Raw genomic sequence first — 22557 nt, 5'->3', positions numbered from 1 at the left:
TTTCTGAATCAGCATCAAATATAAAGTTGACCAAAAACTTATTCGAAACCCTTTTGGTACTAATATTAGCCCCTTGGTCAAATAGTCCTTGGTCAAAGTGGTCCCTGGTCCAAGTCAAAAAAAGTTTGGAAAGCACTGCACTACACCATGCTGTCTGCCACACTATATTATATATGTTAAGGCACATTTAATCTTTATACTCAACATCCTATTGCTACACAACGCTACTGGTTGCAGTTTTACCCTGGTTGCATAGCTGAAGGAAGGAAAGGCAGGCCAAATCTGCCAGCTCTGAGCATCATGTTCACTGTACCTTACTTCTTTCATGACTGGTGTCCTGGGGCCTTTTTCTTCCCACTGCCACCGCCATCTCCACACTAATCGTTATGGTAGAAAACTCTAGCAAGAAGCTTCTACCCTAACTTTTCTTTCTATTATTTTGTGTTCTTACTTTCTCAGAGTTTAACTGAAAGGCAGGGTATAGATCTTTCAAATAAATACAATAAAACATTCTTCAGGTTGTATTTGGAAGTCTCTCAAAAGAACAACATAGAATAAAAACACAATTTTCCAATCATGATCCAATCATTTCAGTTCCCATTTTCATTTATATTTACATCGGCAAATAACAATGAACACATATTTACATGAAATGCGCACTATTCTTTTTTCTTTCTTTTCAGTTTACATCTTCCCTGAATTCTGTTCAAACAGAAAAAGAGGTTGCAAGTAATTATTTGCACAGCTCTCCAAATCAAGTTTCTAAAAAGTCGCATCCAATTGTCATCTCAGGAGGTGGCAATGAATGCTAGATGACACTTTGATTGTAAAACAGCTGGTTTTGGTCTGTTGTGACTGTCTTGGTTGAGTTATGCGCATCAGATTTGGCACTTGCATCCATAGTAAAGAGAAAGCAATGAAACATTTCCCAAATCCAACTTTCTTTATAAAACTCAGACACTTTGGAATAGTTTTTAAGGTGCGAGGTTCAACACTAGCAAGCAGGTCATTACAAATATTGATGCAAGTATATTTTAACAAAACAAAATGTGTTGCATTAAAATAATCTTCATCCTCCAACTGGAGCAGATAACAAACAGAGTACCTTCTAAGCAGGGGCAAAATGACAACCACTTAGGTTATTTTTTATCATTCCTGAGGAGAGGCAAGTACAGAGTAGTCTTGATGGTCCAGTTTTGACAGATCAATCTCCCCAAACAATTTGAGGCTTTGTGACACCTACTCTGGGATGTATGGCAAAGTTGTTTCTCAGGTTCCTTAACTGACTACAATTTGATCTGAAACAACTGGAGGGTAGGGATGAGTACTAAAGGGAAAAGGGTACATTGATGTGTTTTTTTTTTTTGTAGCAATGAATCAGTAGTCAACATGATGACCATTTCTATTAAACCAGACTAATCTTAATCTACCACTTGTCCTAGTAACCACCAGAATAAGTATGCACACCCAGTTAGGCAAGTCACACTCTTTCAGCCAAAGAGCAAGGCAAGAACAAACCTTCCCTTATTACTTCTGGCCAAGAAGACCTTACGATAGAGTCAACGTAAGTCCATGTTGGCTTGAAGCCAAACAACAATAACAAACTTATTATTAGACATGGGCTGACAATTTTTAGCAACTGTTGCTCCTGTGCTTGTAAAAGCTGCTTGAGCTTTATCATTTAAGATTTTACACATGTTTATCTCCATGTGGTAAACAGCTTCACTTGACAGTTTTTGAACTTCAGTTTGTTCTCAATGACATCTGTATCCCATCCATACACAGTATGTTGAAGGTGGCACACTCAACTTTTTTTCCTCACTTTATCCTTATGGAGAACCTAAGGTGAACCCATCACAATGTTTTCTTGGCAAGGTGTGATCAGAAGAGATTTGCCATTGCTGTCCTCCTAGAATGAAAGAGTGTGACTTGCCACAGTGGGTTTCCATGGCAAAATGGGGATTTGAACCTTAGTCTCCAAGTTGTACTCCAACGCCCAAACTGCTATATCACACTGGCTCTATGAGCTCAACTATATAAATCCACATGTTTCAACCCAAACAGTGTGTTGCCTTAAAGGCTTCATCAGACGAATGGTTTAAAGTGGGTTCCTCCACATTCTTAGTGTCTTTTGCCTCCTGCAGAATTCTGTGGTTTAGGATGGGAGCTTTGGAAATCTCAGCTAGAGGGGTCCTCGCCTTCCCAAGTTACATTTCCCAAACTTCTGCAGGAGACAGAAGACACTACACCGGGTGCACTCTTTAAAATGCTCATCTGAAAACAAAGGCCACAGTAAAATTTGGGACCTAATATATTATCAACGATTTCATCTGCTATTTCCTTCTGCTTATTCTCCCTTTCTCTATAGCAGTGATTCCCAAACTTTGCTCCTCCAGGCTCTTCAACTCCCAAAAGCTCCATTCCGCTATGCCAGAGGCCAGGAATTCTTTGAGTTGATGTCAGTTAGTTTTGGAGCAGCTTGCCACTGATCTTTCTGATTGAAGTTGTTTGGGTCTATTTCTGTGCAGCATGCACTATATATATATTCTGGCCATATGATATGCTTTAATGGTAGTGGTGCTGGTAAGGTTAAAGATGATCTGTATTTATACCCCATCTTTGTTGTCATAAACCCAGATTCAAGGCAGCTTACAAAAAAAGCAAATGGTATATATAGTTAAAGCATATTTTAAAAATCACAATTAAAATGGAATTAAACAGTTAACAATACTAGAAACAATTTAAAACACACCATCAAAATGTAGTACAATTAATACAGTACAGCACCGTATTAAAAGCCCTTTCTTTACAAACTTTCAGTTCCCAGAAGCTTTTCAGAATATAGAAAAAGTCTTTGCCTGTTGAAGGATGGACAGCCAGGAGGGGGCCATTCTAGCCTCTCTAGGAAAGGAGCTCTAGGACTGAGGGGCAGCCACCAAGAAGCCCCTGTTATGCATTGTGTCCATCAAAATGGTAGGCATGAAAGAGACTCTACTGAGGATATTTAGGTCTGGACAGGCTCATATCAGAAGATACAGCCTGTCAGACCGGCTGGTCCTAAACCTTCCAAGGCTTAGCAGTTTACCAAGAAAGAGACCAGCAGCCTGTGGAGCTGTTGAAGCTGAGGATTTGTACAATCCTTGTAAACAGCTCCAGTTAACAATCTGTCTGCAATACTTTGTATCTTCTTCAAAATCAGCTCCATGTGGTTAGTTAGTGTTATATGTTAAATTGGCGCAACTTTGGCAGTTAGAGCAAAGAGACTGGACCCAGTTTCAGAAATTTGGTGTCTGCGTTGCCATCATATTCAGCTTCAGGTATAACTCGTACAAGCAACCAGGCTCACACCACATGCAAAGCTCTTGGTTTTGTCTCACTCCTCAGCTACAGGGGAATCATACTGTGGCTCCTCTTCATGCAGAATTCCATTTCTGTTATCCCAGCTTTAGTCAGCAGTTGGGCTGGGTGAAGTGGCTTCCATTGCTTGTAGATGGGTCATCCAGTCTTTGGGTCTGGCCTCATGCTAGGTTATACCTCTGCAGTTGGGACCTATTTCAAGTGTGCTCGTGTTTAATCTGGCCAAGTGGCGCCAACCATTTCTCCCACTGGGCCTGTCAACAAATGTGGACCATGATATTTCACTTAGGTTGTCACCTCAAATCCTGTGTGTGAGAAAGATGTGAAAAAGAGCATACAAGCTCAGAGCATATAACATACAGCTGATATTTTCTTGCAAGAGATTAGTGGAAGGAATCCTTTTTGGAGCATAACAAGCACATTGGGGATTGTGAGAGTTGTAGCCCAAAATAAAGGGCTGCAGTTCAAATTCTGCTCGTTGGTTGGAAAAGATGTCCTGATTGAGTAGCAGCCCCAGATGTTCATAAAAAGAGTGCTAGAGAGAGAGTATTGAAGATTTACCATAAATACTTCAGTGTGAGACTTTAGAAAACTACTGATACTCTTTCGCTAGTCCTTAATGACTTTTATTATATGATTGTCCCTGATTATGCCACATTCATGGCCTGACATATCTGCAAATATTGTACACAAGTTTTGGTGTTCTGTTGTAGCAGGAATGTTATTCTGTTTTAGACACATTTTACTTTACTCATTAGAAGTTGTGATGCTGCCTTTCCAAGTTTTCCCATCATTTTTATGTTGCTTTATCTGATGGTTGTTTTGACAATGTGCATGGCTTTGGCATATCTGCTGGCACATCCTTGGGTTTCTTATAAACTGTGTTGCACTCTCTGATTCTCTGCATAGTCAGCAATGCTTTCCATCTTTCATCATCTCTCTGAAGAAGCAATTGCTAAATGTGTATAGATTACACATTGACACCACATCTCGCATACTAGGAGTCTTTGTTGGTTTTGATCATTCATTGTGTATAGTGGGAGTTTGAGGCAGAAACATATTCCATGGCCTTGTAACAGCAAACTATCAAACCTGCAGAAAGGCCACCTAACGTACAGCAACTGCCACTGGCAAGGCATGTGGAGAAAAGTCCTCCAAAAACTGGGTCTGTTGGGTGGATTCTGGTGCAAGCTTCAAGCACATACTGGCCTCTGTTGTACTGTGGTTGTTATTGTTGACCCGAAACTGCTCCTTGGTTGGACGAATGGCCACCATGAAATGACGCTTGAAAGTCTCACTCAAGGCAATATAGAGGAAAGGGTTGAGGCAACTGTTGGCATAGCCTAGGCTAATAGCAAAGTTGTAAGCATAGAAGAAAGCGACAGAAGGTGTCTCTATCCCAAGATGTGCCAGCTGAAGGATATAGAAAGGGGCCCAGCAAATAAAGAAGGCAGAGCAGATGGCAACAGCCATCCGGGTGACTTTCTTTGTGCGGACACGGAGACTCCTCTGGGGTAAGGGCACTACTGTGGTGGCCATATGCTGAAGGATCTTAAAGTAGACCACACAGATAATGAACAGTGGGATAGCAAAAGCCAGCATGAACTGGTAAATGGTGAACCAGTAGATATCAGTCTCTGGGTTGGGCAGCAGAAGAGCACACCGGACAGTCCCATCTTCCAGAGGCATCAGCCCTGCATACATCCACACAGGGATGATGGTAAGAAAAGAAAGGAGCCAAACCAAACCAATCACCAAGGCTGCCACATATGGTGTCCGGACGTAAGTGGACTTGAGGGGGTAGACAGTCGCCAGGTAACGGTCTAGGGTCATGACGGTCAGGATATTAGTACTGGTGATTTGGCTGTTGGTGTCCAGAGCAGTGATGATGGTGCATAAAGGAGACCCAAAATACCAAGCACCATTGCCAAGGAGCTGATGGATGAGGAAGGGCATGCCCAGCAGGAAAAGCAGGTCCACAATGGAGAGGTTGAAAATGAAGATATCAGGCACGGTCTGCTTGCATCTCAGTTTCTTTTTCTTGATAATGGTATATATCACAATCAGGTTCCCAACTATGCCAAGGAAACAAATGATGCCGAACAAACTAGGCATAATCACGTTGGTGTACGGAGTTGGCCTTTCCACCACTGTGAAAAAAGGACAAGGACAATAGATAAATATCTGCAAATACCAATGTAGCCCCTTGAAGTTCTATTTATTTAACCATCTATATAAATAAAAATGTAATGTTCATTTGTGGGATTAACATAACCCAAAAACCACTGGATGACTTGATCCCAAATTGGACACAATACACCTGTCAGACCAACGAGTGACCATCACTCATCAAAACACTGAAAAACACATCAGAAGAGACTTTAAAAAGCCAAAACGCCAAAAAAAAAATACATTACAACACATGCAGAAAACCATATATATATATATATATATATATATATATATATATATATCACAGATATATACACAAATATATATACACACATATATGCATATATACACACACAAAACACATATACACAGACTGGGCCACAGCAACACATGGCAGAGGACGGCTAGTGTAGAATACAATTGCTGGCCCCAACCAGGGTAGTCCCGTGGAACCAATGGGAATAACATAAATGTTGACTTATTGTTAAACAGTTGCTATATGAAATAGCGTACAATCACTGAATTGATTGTTTAATAATAAATCAACATTTATGCAGCACAATTTAAAAAACTAGAATGTGTAAAGTTTGCTCTTAGAGACTAGAGCTCCCGGACAATGAAGATGTAATTGTAGAACGTAGAATAAGTTTATTTTCTGCTGCTCCATAAAAACAGAAGCTAATGGCTTCAAATTGCAAGGGAAAAAAAGGCTCCATCTGAACATTGGGAAGAAATTATGTATTGTAAGAGTTGTTTGACTGTGAAACAGACTGGTTCAGATGATGGTGACCCTCCTTCATTAGAAACCTTTAAATATGGTCTATTCTGATAGATCCTTCATTAGAAACCTTATGGCCGATTCTGAAAACTGCAGCCCAAAGAAGTAACATTTATACATTCTGTCTTGAACACATTATTGAGTCATCACATAGGACCAGATTGGTACCTGGTATATGAGTCACATCTAAAAATGTTTTATTATGAGTGGTTCATAGTCTGATTCCCACTTTTGCTGGCAGTTTAGTAGCCAACATTGCTTCTATGATAGGATGACATGGACATTCCCACCCAGTGACCCCTCTCCCAAACAAAATGGAGAGCAGGCTGTGTTCAGGATATTGCTTCATACCAAGCAGCAATAGAAATGCCCAAGGCTCAGCCTAGTTCTCATAAAAGCTTGCCCATGTTGTCTGATGTAGTCAAGGGTCTCGTCACACTTGAGAATGAATCCACTTTAAATCCAGTTGCCGCCTCCTGCAGAATTCTGAGGTTTGTAGTTTAGGGAGGACCCTTTAACAGCCTCACTAAACTACAAATCCCAGAATTCTGCAGGAGGCAGAAACCAGATTTAAAGTGGATTCATTTTCTAGCATGATAGAGATCACTATTCCCTTTACATGTCACACAGCATTGAAACATATTGTTTCCCTCTTGTCCAAGTTCCCTTTATGATGGATTTGACTACAATGGATATCATGGAGTCAAGATTTTCGCTCTTGATCAGTAGGGTTGTCAAATAAGAAATAAAAGCCTATTACTTACCTTTAAATCATTATTATGGCAACAGTAAGGCAAATGTGTCATGGAGCTTTCTTGGCAAGATTTGTTCAGAGAAAGTTTGCCTTTGCCTTCCTCTGAGGCCGAGAGAGTGTGACTTAGCCAAGGTCCTTACGTTGGTTTCCATGACCAACTGGGAATTTGAACACTCAGATAACTACACCACACTGGCTTTCTTAGGCACATTAAATGTCTTTTAGAATTATATAGCAAAGCATTTTACTCCTCTTAGTGTATCTTGGCTGACGCCACTCAGTGGGTCTCCATGGCCTCCTGTAGCTTTAATAGTTGTGCGGAAAAGTGAATTCCATCATGTGTCCTTTTGAAGGCAAGCACCACCAGCTGAAATTTTGTTCTCTAGTAAAATTGTTAAAGCTGCAAAAGACACATGCTCTAATTTCAGCTGGCTATCTAACCCCTATATGCCTGCCAGGAATTTTGAACCTCCTCCTGCTGATATGAATTTCCCTAGCAGCATCCTGAATACATGAACATCTTTCTATTTCTCAGTGATTTATAGCATGTAGATTACCAGAACTTTTCCCATCTCTTGGAGCTCTGAGGATAGCTATAGTTTAATGACAAGCAGAAATGTGTATCTTAGCATGGATACCCAGAAAGCATCATCTGCTGAATTTCTTCCATATGCACAGTCATACACATTTTTTTATTAGAAAAGAGGTTGGCAAGCCTGCAGAAGAGAAAGCTGAGAGGAGACATGATGGCCATGTATCAAGATGTGAGGGGAAGTCAGGGATGAGGGAGCAGGCTTGTTTTCTGCTGCCCTGGAGACTAGGACGAGGAATAATGGCTTCAAACTACAGGAAATGAGATTCCACCTGAAAATTAGGAAGAACTTCATAACTGTGAGAGCTGTTCAGCAGTGGGACTCTCTGCCCCAGAGTGTGGTGGAGGCTCCTTCTTTGGAGGCTTTTGAACAGAGGCAGGATGGCCATCTGTCAGGGGTGCTTTGAATGTGATTTTCCTGCTTATTTATTTATTTATTTATTTATTTATTTATTTATTTACTCTGCTTATATACCGCTGTTCTCAGCCCGGGGGCGACTCACAGCGGTGTACAACATAGAAGGGACAGGGTGCAAATTACAAGACACAATCTAAAAACAATCTAAGAATACCAAAAAACATCGTCATCAAAACATCAACAATATCAATAATACAAAAGTCATTCGCATCGTCTCATCGTTAAACCACAATCCAGTATCATTTTCCGTTGTTCCATTCTTGTCGTCATTACCAATTATTGCACTTCTTGTTCGAACGCCTTCTTGAACAGCCAAGTCTTTAGTTTCCTGCGGAATATCATCAGGGAAGGAGCTAGTCTGATGTTCATGGGAAGGGTGTTCCACAGCCGAGGAGCCACCACCGAGAAGGCCCTGTCACTCGTCCCCGCCAGGCGTGCCTGTGAGGCAGGCGGGATCGAGAGCAGGGCCTCCCCGGACGATCTCAAAGTCCTCGTGGGCTCGTAGGCCGAGATGCGGTCAGAAAGGTATCTTGGGCCGGAACCGTTTAGGGCTTTATAGGCCAACGCCAGCACCTTGAATTGCTTCTTGGCAGAGGGTTGGACAGGATGGCCCATGAGGTCTCTTCCAACTCTAGGATTCTATGAGTAAGCCTGCCTCTTATATACTAAGGTAGAACTAAATGCTCAATAAGGAAGTATATGCTGGCATATGCTGCAAGGAGAATTCCACATCATATAACCTATATTGGCTGTGTGAGAGTTAGGTTTAAAGAAAAAATATTCATCTTATGGTATTTGAAGAAATGCTCCCCAAATTTCTGTTTACACAATAAACCCAAAATATCATATAACAATACATTTTTTCCCCCTCTCCCATGGTCATTTACCTCCCTTGCCAATTACAGGGAAACAGGTGTTGGTATGGATCATTTCAAGGAGGATTAATTACCTGCCCACATTTCAATAGTGACAAACTCTGGAGTCACTCTTTCCCAAATGGTTATTAATCTAAAGAAAGCACCCCAGGCTCATTACGGAGGTTTGATTAACTCTCCATCATACGCAGAGCAAAATGCAAAGAGAGCTATTGTTTCTCAGCCAGCACCACCTAGCCCACACAATCCTGTTCCAACTATTCTGAAGCAGATGCCCCCTGCCTATTTCTCATTGCTTAGAAGCAGGGGGATTAAGTCAAGAGCCCCTTATTTCTCCCACCCAATTATACTACTGCCGACTGGGTGCTTGCATAGTTCTTTTGCTACTCCACCCCCCCCCCCCACCCCCCAGTTTCATCCGGGTTTCTATGAATACCAAAAATTGTTAGGAATATTTTACCTTCTAGAAACCTGAATATGAAGATCCACAATATCTGTTTTAAACTGGGTTATCTGAGTCCACACTGTCATATAAACCAGTTCAATGTGGATTTTATACAGCTGTATGGAAGGGGCCTAGGTTTTTGCATCTGTGACTCTTCTTCACGAATATTATGGCAAGGCACAGGGTAACTAAGGCATTTCCTGACCTATCCTCAGTGTCATCTGAGAGATAAGGCAATGCTGAACACAAATCATGGTTTGGCAAAGAAATGAAAAGCATCAAAGGAAGGGTTAGAAAGGCACTTACAGAAAGATGTTTTTCAAAGGAGATGTAGACTTTTAACCTTTGTCCTGCAATTTGCTGCAGACATTGCTAGGTATGAGCAGAGCCAGAAAAAAATATATTTGCAAGGCTACAACTCTGGGAATTCTCTGGGGGTTCATGCTCAAAAACTGTAAGAGGTACAGTTTAATTTCTCCAGATAGATAACCTGTTTTACAGAGTTTCTGTTTTGTTAATGTTTAGATGTCATTTGTACCTTCAATTTAAGCATGAGATATAACATCAAAATATTAAAAATGGTTCTTCCTCCTACCCTGGACATTCCACAGGTGTATAAAGATACTCTACTTGTTTGACTACCATCAGATCCTCTGAAGATGCCAACCACAGATGCAGGCAAAACGTCACAAGAAAATGCTGCTAGAACATAGCCATACTGCCCGGAAACCACACAACACCCCTGTGATTCTGGCCATGAAAGCCTTCAACAATATATGGGAAGAGAGCTTCTCATAAGCAACAGCAAGTTGGCTGGATCCTTTCTCTTCCCAGTCCAGCCCCTTATTTAAGTTAAAAGAGCTATTTGGTGAAAGTCAGCTATCATCCAAATAATTCCAAATGATGTTCTCTGCCTATTCTACCTTCTGCCTTCAGTCTCTATTTACAAAGGATTCACAAATGTATGTCAAGAAGAAAACGCTGTTCAGTGAAAAGAGGACTCTGAAACAGATTGATTTGAAGGTACTTCCAGATGGGGATGTTTCGTTACCAGGCATCGGACCTGAAGGTGTTTGATCTTAGCTTTCTTCCCTTCTTGACATAACTGGGAAATGCAAGCCCAAGGCACATGTTACCATTTTAGGTATACACCTATGCAGTCTTAATTGTGATTCACTTGTGTAAATATAAGTGTGATTGCAACAACTATGTATACTCATGAGTTTACTTCACAGTCCGCTGTAGTTCCCTGCTTCAGTATACACCTGGGAGCAAATTCAGGCTTGCCTCCATTTAACATGTCAATTGGCCTTTATTAGACTATTTCAATGCATCTTCTCATTCAAACCCTTATCTTGTGTTTCCCCCTTCACAGGTGTGTGATGAAAAACTGTTTTTAATACTGTAGCTGTTTTTAACGTATATTTGGATGCCAAATTTGATAATCACAATAAAATGACTAATACACTGTTCTTTCACAAATGTCATTACCAATTCCAATACTAATTTCATTCAATCACATATTACAATGTGGAAATGTCAAACACAAATTGTGAAAAATGATGATGAAACAAATGCCAATTTTCAATAAAACCAGTACATTTTTTTAAAGTTATGACCTTCAATTTTTCAAGCCTCTTATCATTTTAATATATTTTTATTCAGGCTGAAACTTTTAACTCTTTACTTCCTGACCTCATTCTGTGAGAAATATTTTGAACAAGTAAAATAGTGTCCTGACTTCATTACAACAATGAATGTTTCTTCCTCCATATTAGAGGTGGCCCTAGGTAATTTTCAATGGTAAGCAAACAGTATTTTGCCCCCCCCCCCCCAACCAATCACTGATACATATTTTCTGTTCGTTGTGGGAGTTCTGTGTGCCATATTTGGTTCAATTCCATCATTGGTGGAGTTCAGAATGCTCTTTGACTGTAGGTGAACTATACATCGCAGTAACTACAACTCACATATGTCAAGGTCTATTTTCTCCCAAGAGCGCCTCAAGAGCGCCCCTGGGCAAAATCAACTATACTGCAAATGCTTACTTTGCGTAATGGGTTGAGCCGTCCCTGCATATTATATAGTATTTTAAATACAAGTAGGCAAAAAACTGCTCATTCAAAGCTGCTCCTTAAAAGAGGAATTCTCTCTCCTTCCCCACTTTTTATTTTACAAAAAAATACTATTATAACTCATCTCAGACATTGCTGGCAATAATATGTGTGTATCAGCTAAAAACAAATAATGTATGCTTGACTCATATGCAAGTGTAATCCAATACAGACCCAATTGGGAGGAGAGCAATGACCAATCTCGATAAAACAGTGAAGAGTAGAGGCAACACACTGGCAACAAAGATTCACATAGTCAAAGCAATGGTATTCCCCGTAGTAACCTATGGATGCAAGAGCTGGACCATAGGGAAGGCTGAGAGAAGGAAGATAGATGCTTTTGAACTGTGGTGCTGGAGGAAAGTTCTGAGAGTGCCTTGGACTGCAAGAAGATCAAACCAGTCCATACTCCAGGAAATAAAGCCCGGCTGCTCACTGGAGGGAAGGATATTAGAGGCAAAGATGAAGTACTTTGGCCACACCAGGAAAGCTTGGAGAAGATAATGATGCTAGGGGAAATGGGAGGAAAAAGGAAGAGGGGCCAACCAAGGGCAAGATGGATGGATGGCATCCTTGAAGTGACTGGATTGACTCTGAAGGAGCTGGGGGTGTGAAGCTCTGGCATGGGTTGGTCCATGAGGTCATGAAGAGTTGGAAGCGACTGAATGAATAAACAACAACACAGACCTAATTGGTCTGAAGCTACAAACTTCAGTCATTGCATGCTTAATTACCAGCCTCCAAACCTCCCATCCTGACATTTATCCTACTTTATCATTCTTAACAAGTCTCCTACACAGGCAACACAGCTCTGGGCCTGAAAGTGGGTCTTCCTCCCTGTAGAGAAATGTTTATTATAGAGTGTTTAATGTACTGTGTTTAAACTGCATTTATGTATTACATTTATTTCCATGGCCTAGCTGTGAGGGATAGGTTACCATGGTGACAAGACAAGGCAGAAGAGGAGGTGGGCGGAGCTAAAGGAGTAAAAGGTTTGAAAGTGGCAGTTAAGCTCCAGTCCGGTGGAGGAGACCCGGAAAAGAGCAGAGCCAGTTAAGGGCTCTGGAAAATAGCAGAGTCAAGAAAGGACTCTGGGAAAAGTAGTTCAGTCCGGTGGAAGAGACCCGGGGAAGAGGATAGCCAGTTAGGGCTCTGTTGTGAAGCTGTGAGAATTCAGTAGTTCCTAGAATTCGTGAATATTTCTTCAGCAAGAGAGCTGAAGGTGTTACCTTGTTAGATTGCTTAGGTTAAAAGAATCTAACAGAGGGGGTTTTCAGGATTGCCAGTAAGGAAAGACTGGTGATCAGTGGTTTGTTCCGAGTATAGGGCAAACAGTGTGGACATTCACAATAGGGAACTCTGAAGTAGTATAAGCACTTCACTAAGAAGAAGTTTATAGAATTGTATCATCAGAAGCATGTATCTCAAACCAGCCATTTTGTAACATCAAGCCTTGTGCCAAGTTCAAATTCTCAAAACTGCAACAATTACGTTCTGTTAACAATAAAACTTGTTCTCTTTATATTTCAAACCTGCCTCCTCGATTGCTGTCATGCTTGGTGCATTCCACACTACCAAAGTCACCTCACAACACAACTAAAGATAAACAGAGACCTAAACCAGCGTCTCTAAACATATTGGTGGCAGCTTAATTGATATCTAAAAGAAGGTTCCTCACAGAATATTAGTGGCTATAAAGAAGATTAATACTTCCTCACATAATTTTGTTGACAAGCAGTGGGATTAGTGCTTCTTTACATAATTTGGTGGCATCTAGTGGGATTAACGCTTCTTTACATAATTTGGTGGCAGACGACGGGATTCGTGTAACAACTAATCGAGTGCCTTAAGTTTAATTTAGGAATAAGTTGTGAGGTAAAAGTTGTTGAAAACATGGCTACCAGGCGGCAGAGAAAGCTGGCTGAGGAAAGAGAGGGAGACCAAGGGGAAAGCTCGAGCTCTGAGTCAGAGACAGAGGCAGTGCCTATGTCAGAAATGGCTTATAAATACAAACTGGAAATGGAGGAAAAACGATTAGAGATGAGACAGTTAGAACTAGAGATGGAGGCAAAACAAAGAGAGAGAGAACTGGAGGAAAAACGATTGGAGATGGAGGAAAAACAAAGAGAGAGAGAACTGGAAGAAAGACAAAGAGAAAGAGAGAGAGAACAGGAGTTAGAATTGAAGAGAATGGAGTTTGAGCTAGAAAAACAAAGGTTGGCTTTGGCACAAACATCCAGTGTTGTCCAGGAAGGGAGATCTGGAGTGGATACCCCAGATTTGACAAAGAAATTCCCAAAATTTACAAAAGGAGATGACCCAGAGAAATTCCTTATATCTTTTGAGAGATGTTGTCGAGATTTTGGGTTAGCTAAAGACAAATGGATGATATACCTAAGGCCTCAGATAAATGAGAAGCTTTTACAGATTTATGGACAGATGCCGGAGGAGTCTTGTAGAGACTATGATCTGTTTAAGAAACAGGTTCAACAGGAATATAGATTGACTCCTGAATATTATAGATTTAAGTTCAGGACGTTGAAGAAAGATAAAACACAAAGTTTTGCTCAGGTGGCCTCTAGATTGTCTCAACTGTTCGATAGTTGGATAAAGACGTCTGAGGTAGAAGATTATCAACAGCTGAGGGAACTTTTGAAATTGGAACAATTTTTCCAATTAGTTCCTTATGAAATTCGTTGGGTGATTCAAGATCGCAAGCCATCCACGATTGTAGAGGCAGCGGGTATGGCAGATCAAATAACAACCTTGAAAGAAGGATTTAAAAGGGAAGATCTGCCAGGGGACAAAAGAACAAACAGGCAGCCATTTTATTCACAACAAAAGCGCCCACAGCAAGAAAAGGGTGCTGACTTAGAAGACACCACCTGTAGGAGGCAGAGTGTAATAAGACCAACTGCTCCTGAGGTAAAACGACGGTGCTTTCAATGTGGAGAATGGAATCATTTAAAATATCAATGTCCCCTGTTAAAGAAGGAGAAAACAACCCTCTTTGTGAATAAAATGAAAGAAACACCAAGGGCAGAAGCAGATACTGTTTCAAAGGAGAGTTCAAGCTCAGAGCCTCAAGAGAAACAATGTCTGTTCATCCTGTCAGGCAGCCCATCTAAGGACTACTTAGAAACCATTTCTATTGATCACAAAGACAGGAAAGGACTCAGAGATACAGGTTCCGAAGTATGCATCGCGCACCCTGAAATAATACCTCAGAAATTTCAACAGCCAACCTCTGAAATAAAATTAAAAGGTTTAGGTCCCGCGATCCCGACACCCGTGGTGACCTTGCCAATAGAATATAAAGGATGGAAGGGTGTGTGGGATTTTGCAGTCAGTCCTGACATACCATACCAATGTTTAATTGGAAATGATTTGGCTGAGGAGATTAAATACTGTAAGATGGCGTGTGGAGAGAAAAAATGTATCAACAAAAGCCCTGAACAGAAAGCCCTGTGTTTTGCCATCCAACAAGATGGGGATGAGAGCCCAGAAGCCAGTGCTACAGTTGCTAAGGTTGTTAAGAAGACAGGAGGAGTTGAGGAAATTCAACAGGAACAAAGAGCAGAAGAACAACCCTATAGATTTATTGCTGGAGATGGTGTTCCAAATATAAAGTCAGAAGTGTACAGCCAGGAGAGACCATGCAAACGAGGAACAAGCCCTGCAGCAGAGCCGATTCCAGTGGCTGATTATTTGAGAACCAGTGAAGAGAGTATAGAAACAATAGGTCTGGAAAGACAAGTGATAAATTCTGAAGAGAAAGAGGAATCCTTGACCTTAAAAGATGTATTTCCTTCAGCTCCACATAAAGAAATTACCTCAGCCGAACTTTTTGACAAAGACAATAAAATAAAATCTAAAGGGAAAGCTGAAGAAAAACAAACTCTAGATGTGACAGTAGAAGCTGATGCGAGTTCAGAATATCCAGGGGTCTTCTGTGAAACAAAGATCCATACATCTGAAGAGAAAGTGAACAGAAAGAGAAGATTTGGCCATGTGTCGGAAGAGAGATCTCCTTTATCCTTGAACGGAGAGGAAGGAGAGAATAAAAGCCAAGCTGATGGTCTGATAGGAGAGCTGATGTACGCAGACTATATTGGTGGTGATAAAAAGAAAAAGCTGCAATTTCTAGCTTTAGAAGTTTGTCCAGATAGCAGTGATGAGCTTGCCATGAAGAAGGACAATATTCGTGTTCGTTCTTCTAATGACAGTGAATTCTCTTCAGTGCCAAGAAAAGATGCTAAAGGAATTCCAGATTATTCACTACAACCTGATGCTTCATGGAAGCAAGCCATTGTTCAAGCCCTGAAAATCGATGGAAACAGAACTGTTCCTGATAATTGGAAGGTCAGATTAAAAGAAGATAACCCAGCAACAAAAAAGAGAGGAGAAAAGACTTGCAGACATCGTGTGAGGAAGAAAACCATATCTCCAGGTAATCGAAAAGACATCAAGAGACAAAAGAAGAAACCTAAAAAGAAGAAACGAAGAAGTGGAAAAAAGAAGCTAAAAGATCATCATAAAGAGACATTGCTGTAGACAGTTGGTCCAATACAACTGAGGTTGTGTTTGAACCATGGGACATTGGACACTAAGACATCTATGTCAATGATCAAATGTGGGAGTTTAACTATTGTGTGGGCTATTAACAAATTGAGACCATATGTATGGAGAAAAGTTGTGGTATGATATATAGATAAATGTCTTATAAATTAACCAGACTAGGTAGAAGGTCAATTATATATGTTAATGTATAAAGGTAATGTATGTGTAATATAGTATAAAATAGTATAGTGTAATATTTAAACCAAATGGGTATACTGTTTTATTATAGACTTATAAAATATAGGATGTTATTACAGTGGTGAACTGTATATGTTTCATACCATAGATATAAGATATAATCCCATTATAATAAAGTGTGGTAGGTATATACGTTTTGCAATAGGCAATAAATATTTACAAATATATGTATAAGTATAAAAATGTGAGACTTTGATACCACATCCATAGATGATACTAGAATGTCGTAGGTTAAAGGTTGGTATGTATGTGTAATTGAAATGTATTTAACCCTAATATGTTTCCCTTTCAGAATTGGTGTATATGTATTTATTGTTAAATGATATGTAGGATTATTTTTGCTATTCTAGGATTAAGAAATATGCAAAAATATTTTTCTGGGGGGGAAGGTGTAGAGAAATGTTTATTATAGAGTGTTTAATGTACTGTGTTTAAACTGCATTTATGTATTACATTTATTTCCATGGCCTAGCTGTGAGGGATAGGTTACCATGGTGACAAGACAAGGCAGAAGAGGAGGTGGGCGGAGCTAAAGGAGTAAAAGGTTTGAAAGTGGCAGTTAAGCTCCAGTCCGGTGGAGGAGACCCGGAAAAGAGCAGAGCCAGTTAAGGGCTCTGGGAAATAGCAGAGTCAAGAAAGGACTCTGGGAAAAGTAGTTCAGTCCGGTGGAAGAGACCCGGGGAAGAGGATAGCCAGTTAGGGCTCTGTTGTGAAGCTGTGAGAATTCAGTAGTTCCTAGAATTCGTGAATATTTCTTCAGCAAGAGAGCTGAAGGTGTTACCTTGTTAGATTGCTTAGGTTAAAAGAATCTAACAGAGGGGGTTTTCAGGATTGCCAGTAAGGAAAGACTGGTGATCAGTGGTTTGTTCCGAGTATAGGGCAAACAGTGTGGACATTCACAATAGGGAACTCTGAAGTAGTATAAGCACTTCACTAAGAAGAAGTTTGTAGAATTGTATCATCAGAAGCATGTATCTCAAACCAGCCATTTTGTAACATCAAGCCTTGTGCCAAGTTCAAATTCTCAAAACTGCAACAATTACGTTCTGTTAACAATAAAACTTGTTCTCTTTATATTTCAAACCTGCCTCCTCGATTGCTGTCATGCTTGGTGCATTCCACACTACCAAAGTCACCTCACAACACAACTAAAGATAAACAGAGACCTAAACCAGCGTCTCTAAACATATTGGTGGCAGCTTAATTGATATCTAAAAGAAGGTTCCTCACAGAATATTAGTGGCTATAAAGAAGATTAATACTTCCTCACATAATTTTGTTGACAAGCGGTGGGATTAGTGCTTCTTTACATAATTTGGTGGCATCTAGTGGGATTAACGCTTCTTTACACTCCCCAATTACCATCTGGTCTACTGAGAAGTAAGTCTGGAGGATTTCAGTAGGAGCGTTTTTGGAAGCATATTGAGGATTGCAGTCTTACTTGCTAAGAAATATTTGTTGTACTACAGTCTTCAGTTGTCAGTTTTCCTGTCCATAGATCTAATATTTGGTTTCTTTTTAATGTCTCTTTAAGCTGTGTGTTTGTCATTAGTGTTGCTGTCATTGTCACCACAGGCTCTGAGTTATGCAATCTTTTGCCAGTGCAAAAACCAACACCATTGTTGGCAAATTGATATTGATAGAGACATATTTTGAAAGAAAGAATGGCTAAGTTTAACGTATATCACCAAGTAATTATTTAACCACCCACTTAGAACTCTATTTTATATGTGGTTTTTAATGTATGACCTGCCTGAAGTCATGAAAAAGCTTTTAAAGTTAATGCTTGATGGCAGATTATTTAAATGTCCTTTTTGAACAACAAATGAAATGTTCTGTTTGGCATTATTGGAATAAATTGCTTTCATTTTAATCACCTTAAAAACATTATCTACATCTGCTTAGCCTGCAGTTCTTCACAGGCTTACATGAGAGTAAGACACACTAAATCCAATAAGATTGCTTCTGAGTAGCCAAGCACAGGCTGCCAATCAGTAGCTTACAAGCACGCTGTTAAATGGATTAGAAACCTTTAATAGGTGGAAAGGCTAACTAATTTCTAAAATGAATGACAGAGGAAAGAGAAATTATAGCTTAAGGGTTTGGGACTTGACAGCCCTAATATAAGAGGGTAATCCAGGACATCGATGCCTTTCTTTCTCTTGCTTTAATGATGTATCCCACCTCGAGCCACAGGGAGAGGGGGTAATAAATTCATTATTATTGTTATTATTGGGTTGCTGTGAGTTTTCCAGGCTGTATGGCCATGTCCCAGAAACATTCTCTCCTGACGTTTCACCCATATCTATGGCAGGCATCCTCAGAGGTTGTGAGGTCTGTTGGAACCTAGGCAAGGGAGGTTTATATATCTGTGGAATGTCCAGGATGGGGAAAAGGACTCTTGTCTGCTGGAGGCAAGTGTGAATGTTGCAGCTGGCCACCTTGATGAGCACTAAATGGCTTTGCAGCTTCAAAGCCTGGCTAGTTGCTGCCTGGGGGAATCCTTTGTTGGGAGGTGTTAGCTGGCACTGATTGTTTCCTGTCTGGAATTCCCCTGCTTTTTCAGTGTTGCTCTTTATGTACTGTCCTGATTTTAGAGGGTTTTTTAATACTGGTAGCCAGATTTTGTTCATTTTCATGGTTTCCTACTTTCTGTTGAATTGCCCACATGCTTGTGGATTTCGATCAAGCTGGTTAACTGCACTTGCCTCTAGCAGACAAGAGTTCTTTCTTCCACCCTGGACATTCCATAGATAAACCTCACTTGCCTAGTTTCCAATAGACCCATCAATCTCTGAGGATGCCTGCCATAGATGTGGGCAAAACATCAGGAGAGAATGTTTCTGGAACATGGCCATACAGCCTGGAAAACTCACAGCAACCCAGTGATTCTGGCCATGAAAACCTTCAACTACACATTGCTGTTGTTGTTGTATGGTCTCAAAGCCAATCTTAAAAACTGTGGCATAGACACTGAGAACTGGGAAGCCCTGGCTCTTGAGTGCTCTAAATGGAGGTCAGCTGCGACAAGCAGTGCTGCAGAATATGAAGAAGGACAATGGAGGACAAAAGGGGGAAATGTGCCAAGAGGAACGAGTGTCAAGCCAACTCTGACTAGGACCACCTTCTACCTGGAAACTGATGTCCTCACTGCAAATGAACATGCGGATCAAGAATAGGGCTCTACAGCCACCAAGGGATCCACCGCCAAGGCACTGCACTTGGAGGACTATCATCCTCGGTCTACAAGGGATCGCCTAAGTAAATAATAATAATAATAATAATAATAATAATAATAATAATTTCTTTATGATTCTTTCTCGTTAGTCAGCAAGGACCTGTTGCAGCTCTGCAACAGGTCCTTGCCAACTAACGGGAAGGAATCATAAAGAAAGGCATCCATATCTGCAGTAGTCTTGTCACCTGTTGATGGGTGGCGAGGACATGCATTTCAGAGGTTTTTCTTAGCCACTCAGAGGTGGTTTGCCCAGTTCCTTCCTCTGCAATAGAGCCTAGGGTTCCTGTTTGACCTTGGCAGCTTCCCACCCAACCAAGGCTGACCCAGCTTAGCTTCCAAGAGAAGAAAGGACCTTTCAGGGTGTGAAATCAAGCCTGCTGGGAGGTGAGTGGCTCTCCCTCGCAGACCCACCCGCCGTGGCGCCCCTTGCTTTGCAGGGCGAGCCGAGAGCGAGCCACGAGAGCTGTCCAAGGCCGCGGGTGCTGAAGGAGAGGAAGCCCTCAACCTGTTGCAGCAGGTGACGATGAGAGAGAGAGAGAGAGAGAGAGAGAGAGACCCAGAGCTTGAACGGCGGGGGAAAGGATGGCTATACCCAGCACACAGGCTCTATTTCTCAAAGGCAGGCGCGGAAGAAACACTCGTGCCCACCCCAGTTCCATTCTTCAGGCACCTTTTCGTCTTTGGAGCGCTTCCTTTCTTTGCTCAGCTGTCTTTGGTTCCCTCCTTGCGACTCCTATCCAGGGCTGCATCCAGTTTGACCCCACTTGAATTGCCAGGGTCCTGAGATGTGCAGTTTGGTGCGAGAAGGCGAAGAGACCTTGTGAAACGATAACTCCCAGAGCGCCATAGCATTGAGCTGGGGTGGGACTGCATTTAGATGCACCTCAGCAGTGGGCCCCATCAAAGGGTGTGTGTGTGATTGGGGCAAGTAGGGGAAGTGCGTGTGGGTCGAAGACGCCAACGCGACCCCCGCCCCGTCCTTCCCCAGCCCTGGACCCTCCGGGACTTACTGGACCCATTCCTGGAGGAGCCTTGGTGCGAGCTGTTGGCGGGGAGGGAAGCCCCAGAGCCGTTCCCCAGAGCCATGCTTGCCGCCGGAGGTGGAGGCGGTGGCGATGCCTCTCCGTCCTCTCCTTCCTTCCTTCCTTCCTTCCTTCCTTCCGAGGCTGGGCTTGGGCTGCTTGTGCCTCTGCTTTGGGCGCCCGCCTCTCTCGGCCGCGGGCGGGGAGGAGGAGCCACGGAGCCAGGCTGTGCGGGGAGGAAAGAACTTGGGAGAAGTCCCACCGGCACCACAGGATGAGGCTCCTGCTATGTAGGAACACACAACCAAAGCATGCCTCACAGGTGGCCAGCCAGGCTTTGCTCAGCAACTTCGACAGAAGGAGGCTCCAGTGCACGCACACACTCTCCCAGGTGGCCTATTCCAGTGGGACAGCTCTTACCCCCAGGAAAGGAGCCCCCGTGGCGCAATGGGTTAAACTCTCGTGGTGGCAGGACTGCTGACTGGCAGGTTGGCGGAGCGGGGTGAGCTCCCGTCTGTCAGTGCCAGCTCTCTTGCGGGAACATAAGAGAAGCCTCCCACAGGATGGTAAAACATCAAATATCCGGGCATCCTGTGGGTAACGTCCTTGCAGACGGCCAATTCTCGCTCCAGAAGTGACTTGCAGTTTCTCAAGTCGCTCCTGATACACACACACAGCCAAAACCAGGAAGCAGGATGAGCTCCTGTCAGCTCCAGCTCCCCATGCCGGAACATGAGAGAAGCCTCCCACAGGATGGTAAACATCGAACATCCAGGCGTCTCCTGGGCAACATCCTTGCAGACGGCCAATTCTCTCACACCAGAAGCAACTTGCAGTTTCTCAAGTTGCTCCTGATACACACACACACGCATACACACACAAACCAGGAAACAGGGTGAGCTCCTGTATGTCAGCTCCAACTCTCCATGCCAGGACATGAGAGAAGCCTCTCACACAGGTCTGTAGCCTGAAATTTTTCAGGTTAAAAAAAAACCTGGTTTACTCATGAATTTTAACTGGTTAACCAAATCCCCATGCTACGTCTATGAGACGCAAAAAATTAAGAGTCCCTCCAGAACTGCAAGCACTATCTCAAGCAACAACATACAACACATCAGGTACATTATACAAAAGATAAAACATTCAATTAAAATACATTTAAAACATTATTATTATCATGTAGCTGAATCAAAGTCTGATTTAGCAACTGACAACCCAGTCCAAAGCCTGTCATGGCTATCATCTCCCCGATCAGCCTTCTTTTCTCCAAGCTAAACAGACCCAGGCCTCTGAATTCCTCAGGGTTCAGCCATGGAAACCCCCTACGTGACCTGGGGCAAATCAGGCTCTCTAAGTCAGGGAAACCTTGTGTTGGGGAATCTGAGCTGTTAGGCTCTAAAATAACTCTCAGTTGGGGCGATTCCACCATAAATATAGCAGAGTATAGAAGCAAACTTCATAACCAGCAGAAATTTACCTGTGGCAAGCTAGGATAAGCTTTCTCTCCATAGGATGGCACAGAATTGCAGAGTCAGGTTCAACAATATTTATTGAAGTCAAAGAAATACATTCTAGATAGAAAAGATCTTGGAGCTCATTAACTCACTACAGCCTCATCTTCTAAGAAAGGTAAAAAAGGTAAAAAAGTAAATAAAAAAATCCATGCAGCTACATTTTGCCTAGAGAGAGGCAAAATATGTGCCCTTACTGGAAGGAAGAAAAGGCAGAAGAGAACAATGGTGGCAGATGGCCATATGGCCAAGCCCAGGTCAATAAAAATGCCTTTTAAAAAGGAAATTCCCTCACAGAGATTCCATTGCTACATCTTCAAAAGGGGAAGGAGACTGTGGCTGGCAGAAGGAGGAAAGACAAAGCCCTTTTGGTAAACATGCATAGGAATGTGGGGGAGGAATCCCTCAGCCTAATCCTATTTCTAGTCCATCTACTCATTGAAGTCTGGAGACTTGATGACAC

At 42.0% G+C, this 22557-nt stretch overlaps 1 protein-coding gene across 1 annotated transcript; it reads right to left on the bottom strand.

Moving 5' to 3' along the window:
* Window positions 1-521: 521 nt before the first annotated feature.
* LOC132768617 (melanin-concentrating hormone receptor 1-like) lies at window positions 522-20747 on the bottom strand. The gene is made up of 2 exons (XM_060764685.2): window positions 20572-20747; window positions 522-5507 (listed from the first exon to the last, which is right to left on the bottom strand). Exons 1-2 carry the CDS (start codon window positions 20645-20647, stop codon window positions 4465-4467), a joined length of 1119 nt encoding a protein of 372 aa, XP_060620668.1. The 5' UTR covers window positions 20648-20747; the 3' UTR covers window positions 522-4464.
* Between the last annotated feature and the right edge of the window lie 1810 nt (window positions 20748-22557).

Source organism: Anolis sagrei, chromosome 2, assembly GCF_037176765.1.
Source record: "Anolis sagrei isolate rAnoSag1 chromosome 2, rAnoSag1.mat, whole genome shotgun sequence".
Lineage (NCBI taxonomy): Eukaryota > Metazoa > Chordata > Lepidosauria > Squamata > Dactyloidae > Anolis > Anolis sagrei.
The sequence above is the reverse complement of the archived record's forward strand: the minus strand, read 5'-3'. Positions and strand labels throughout refer to the sequence as shown.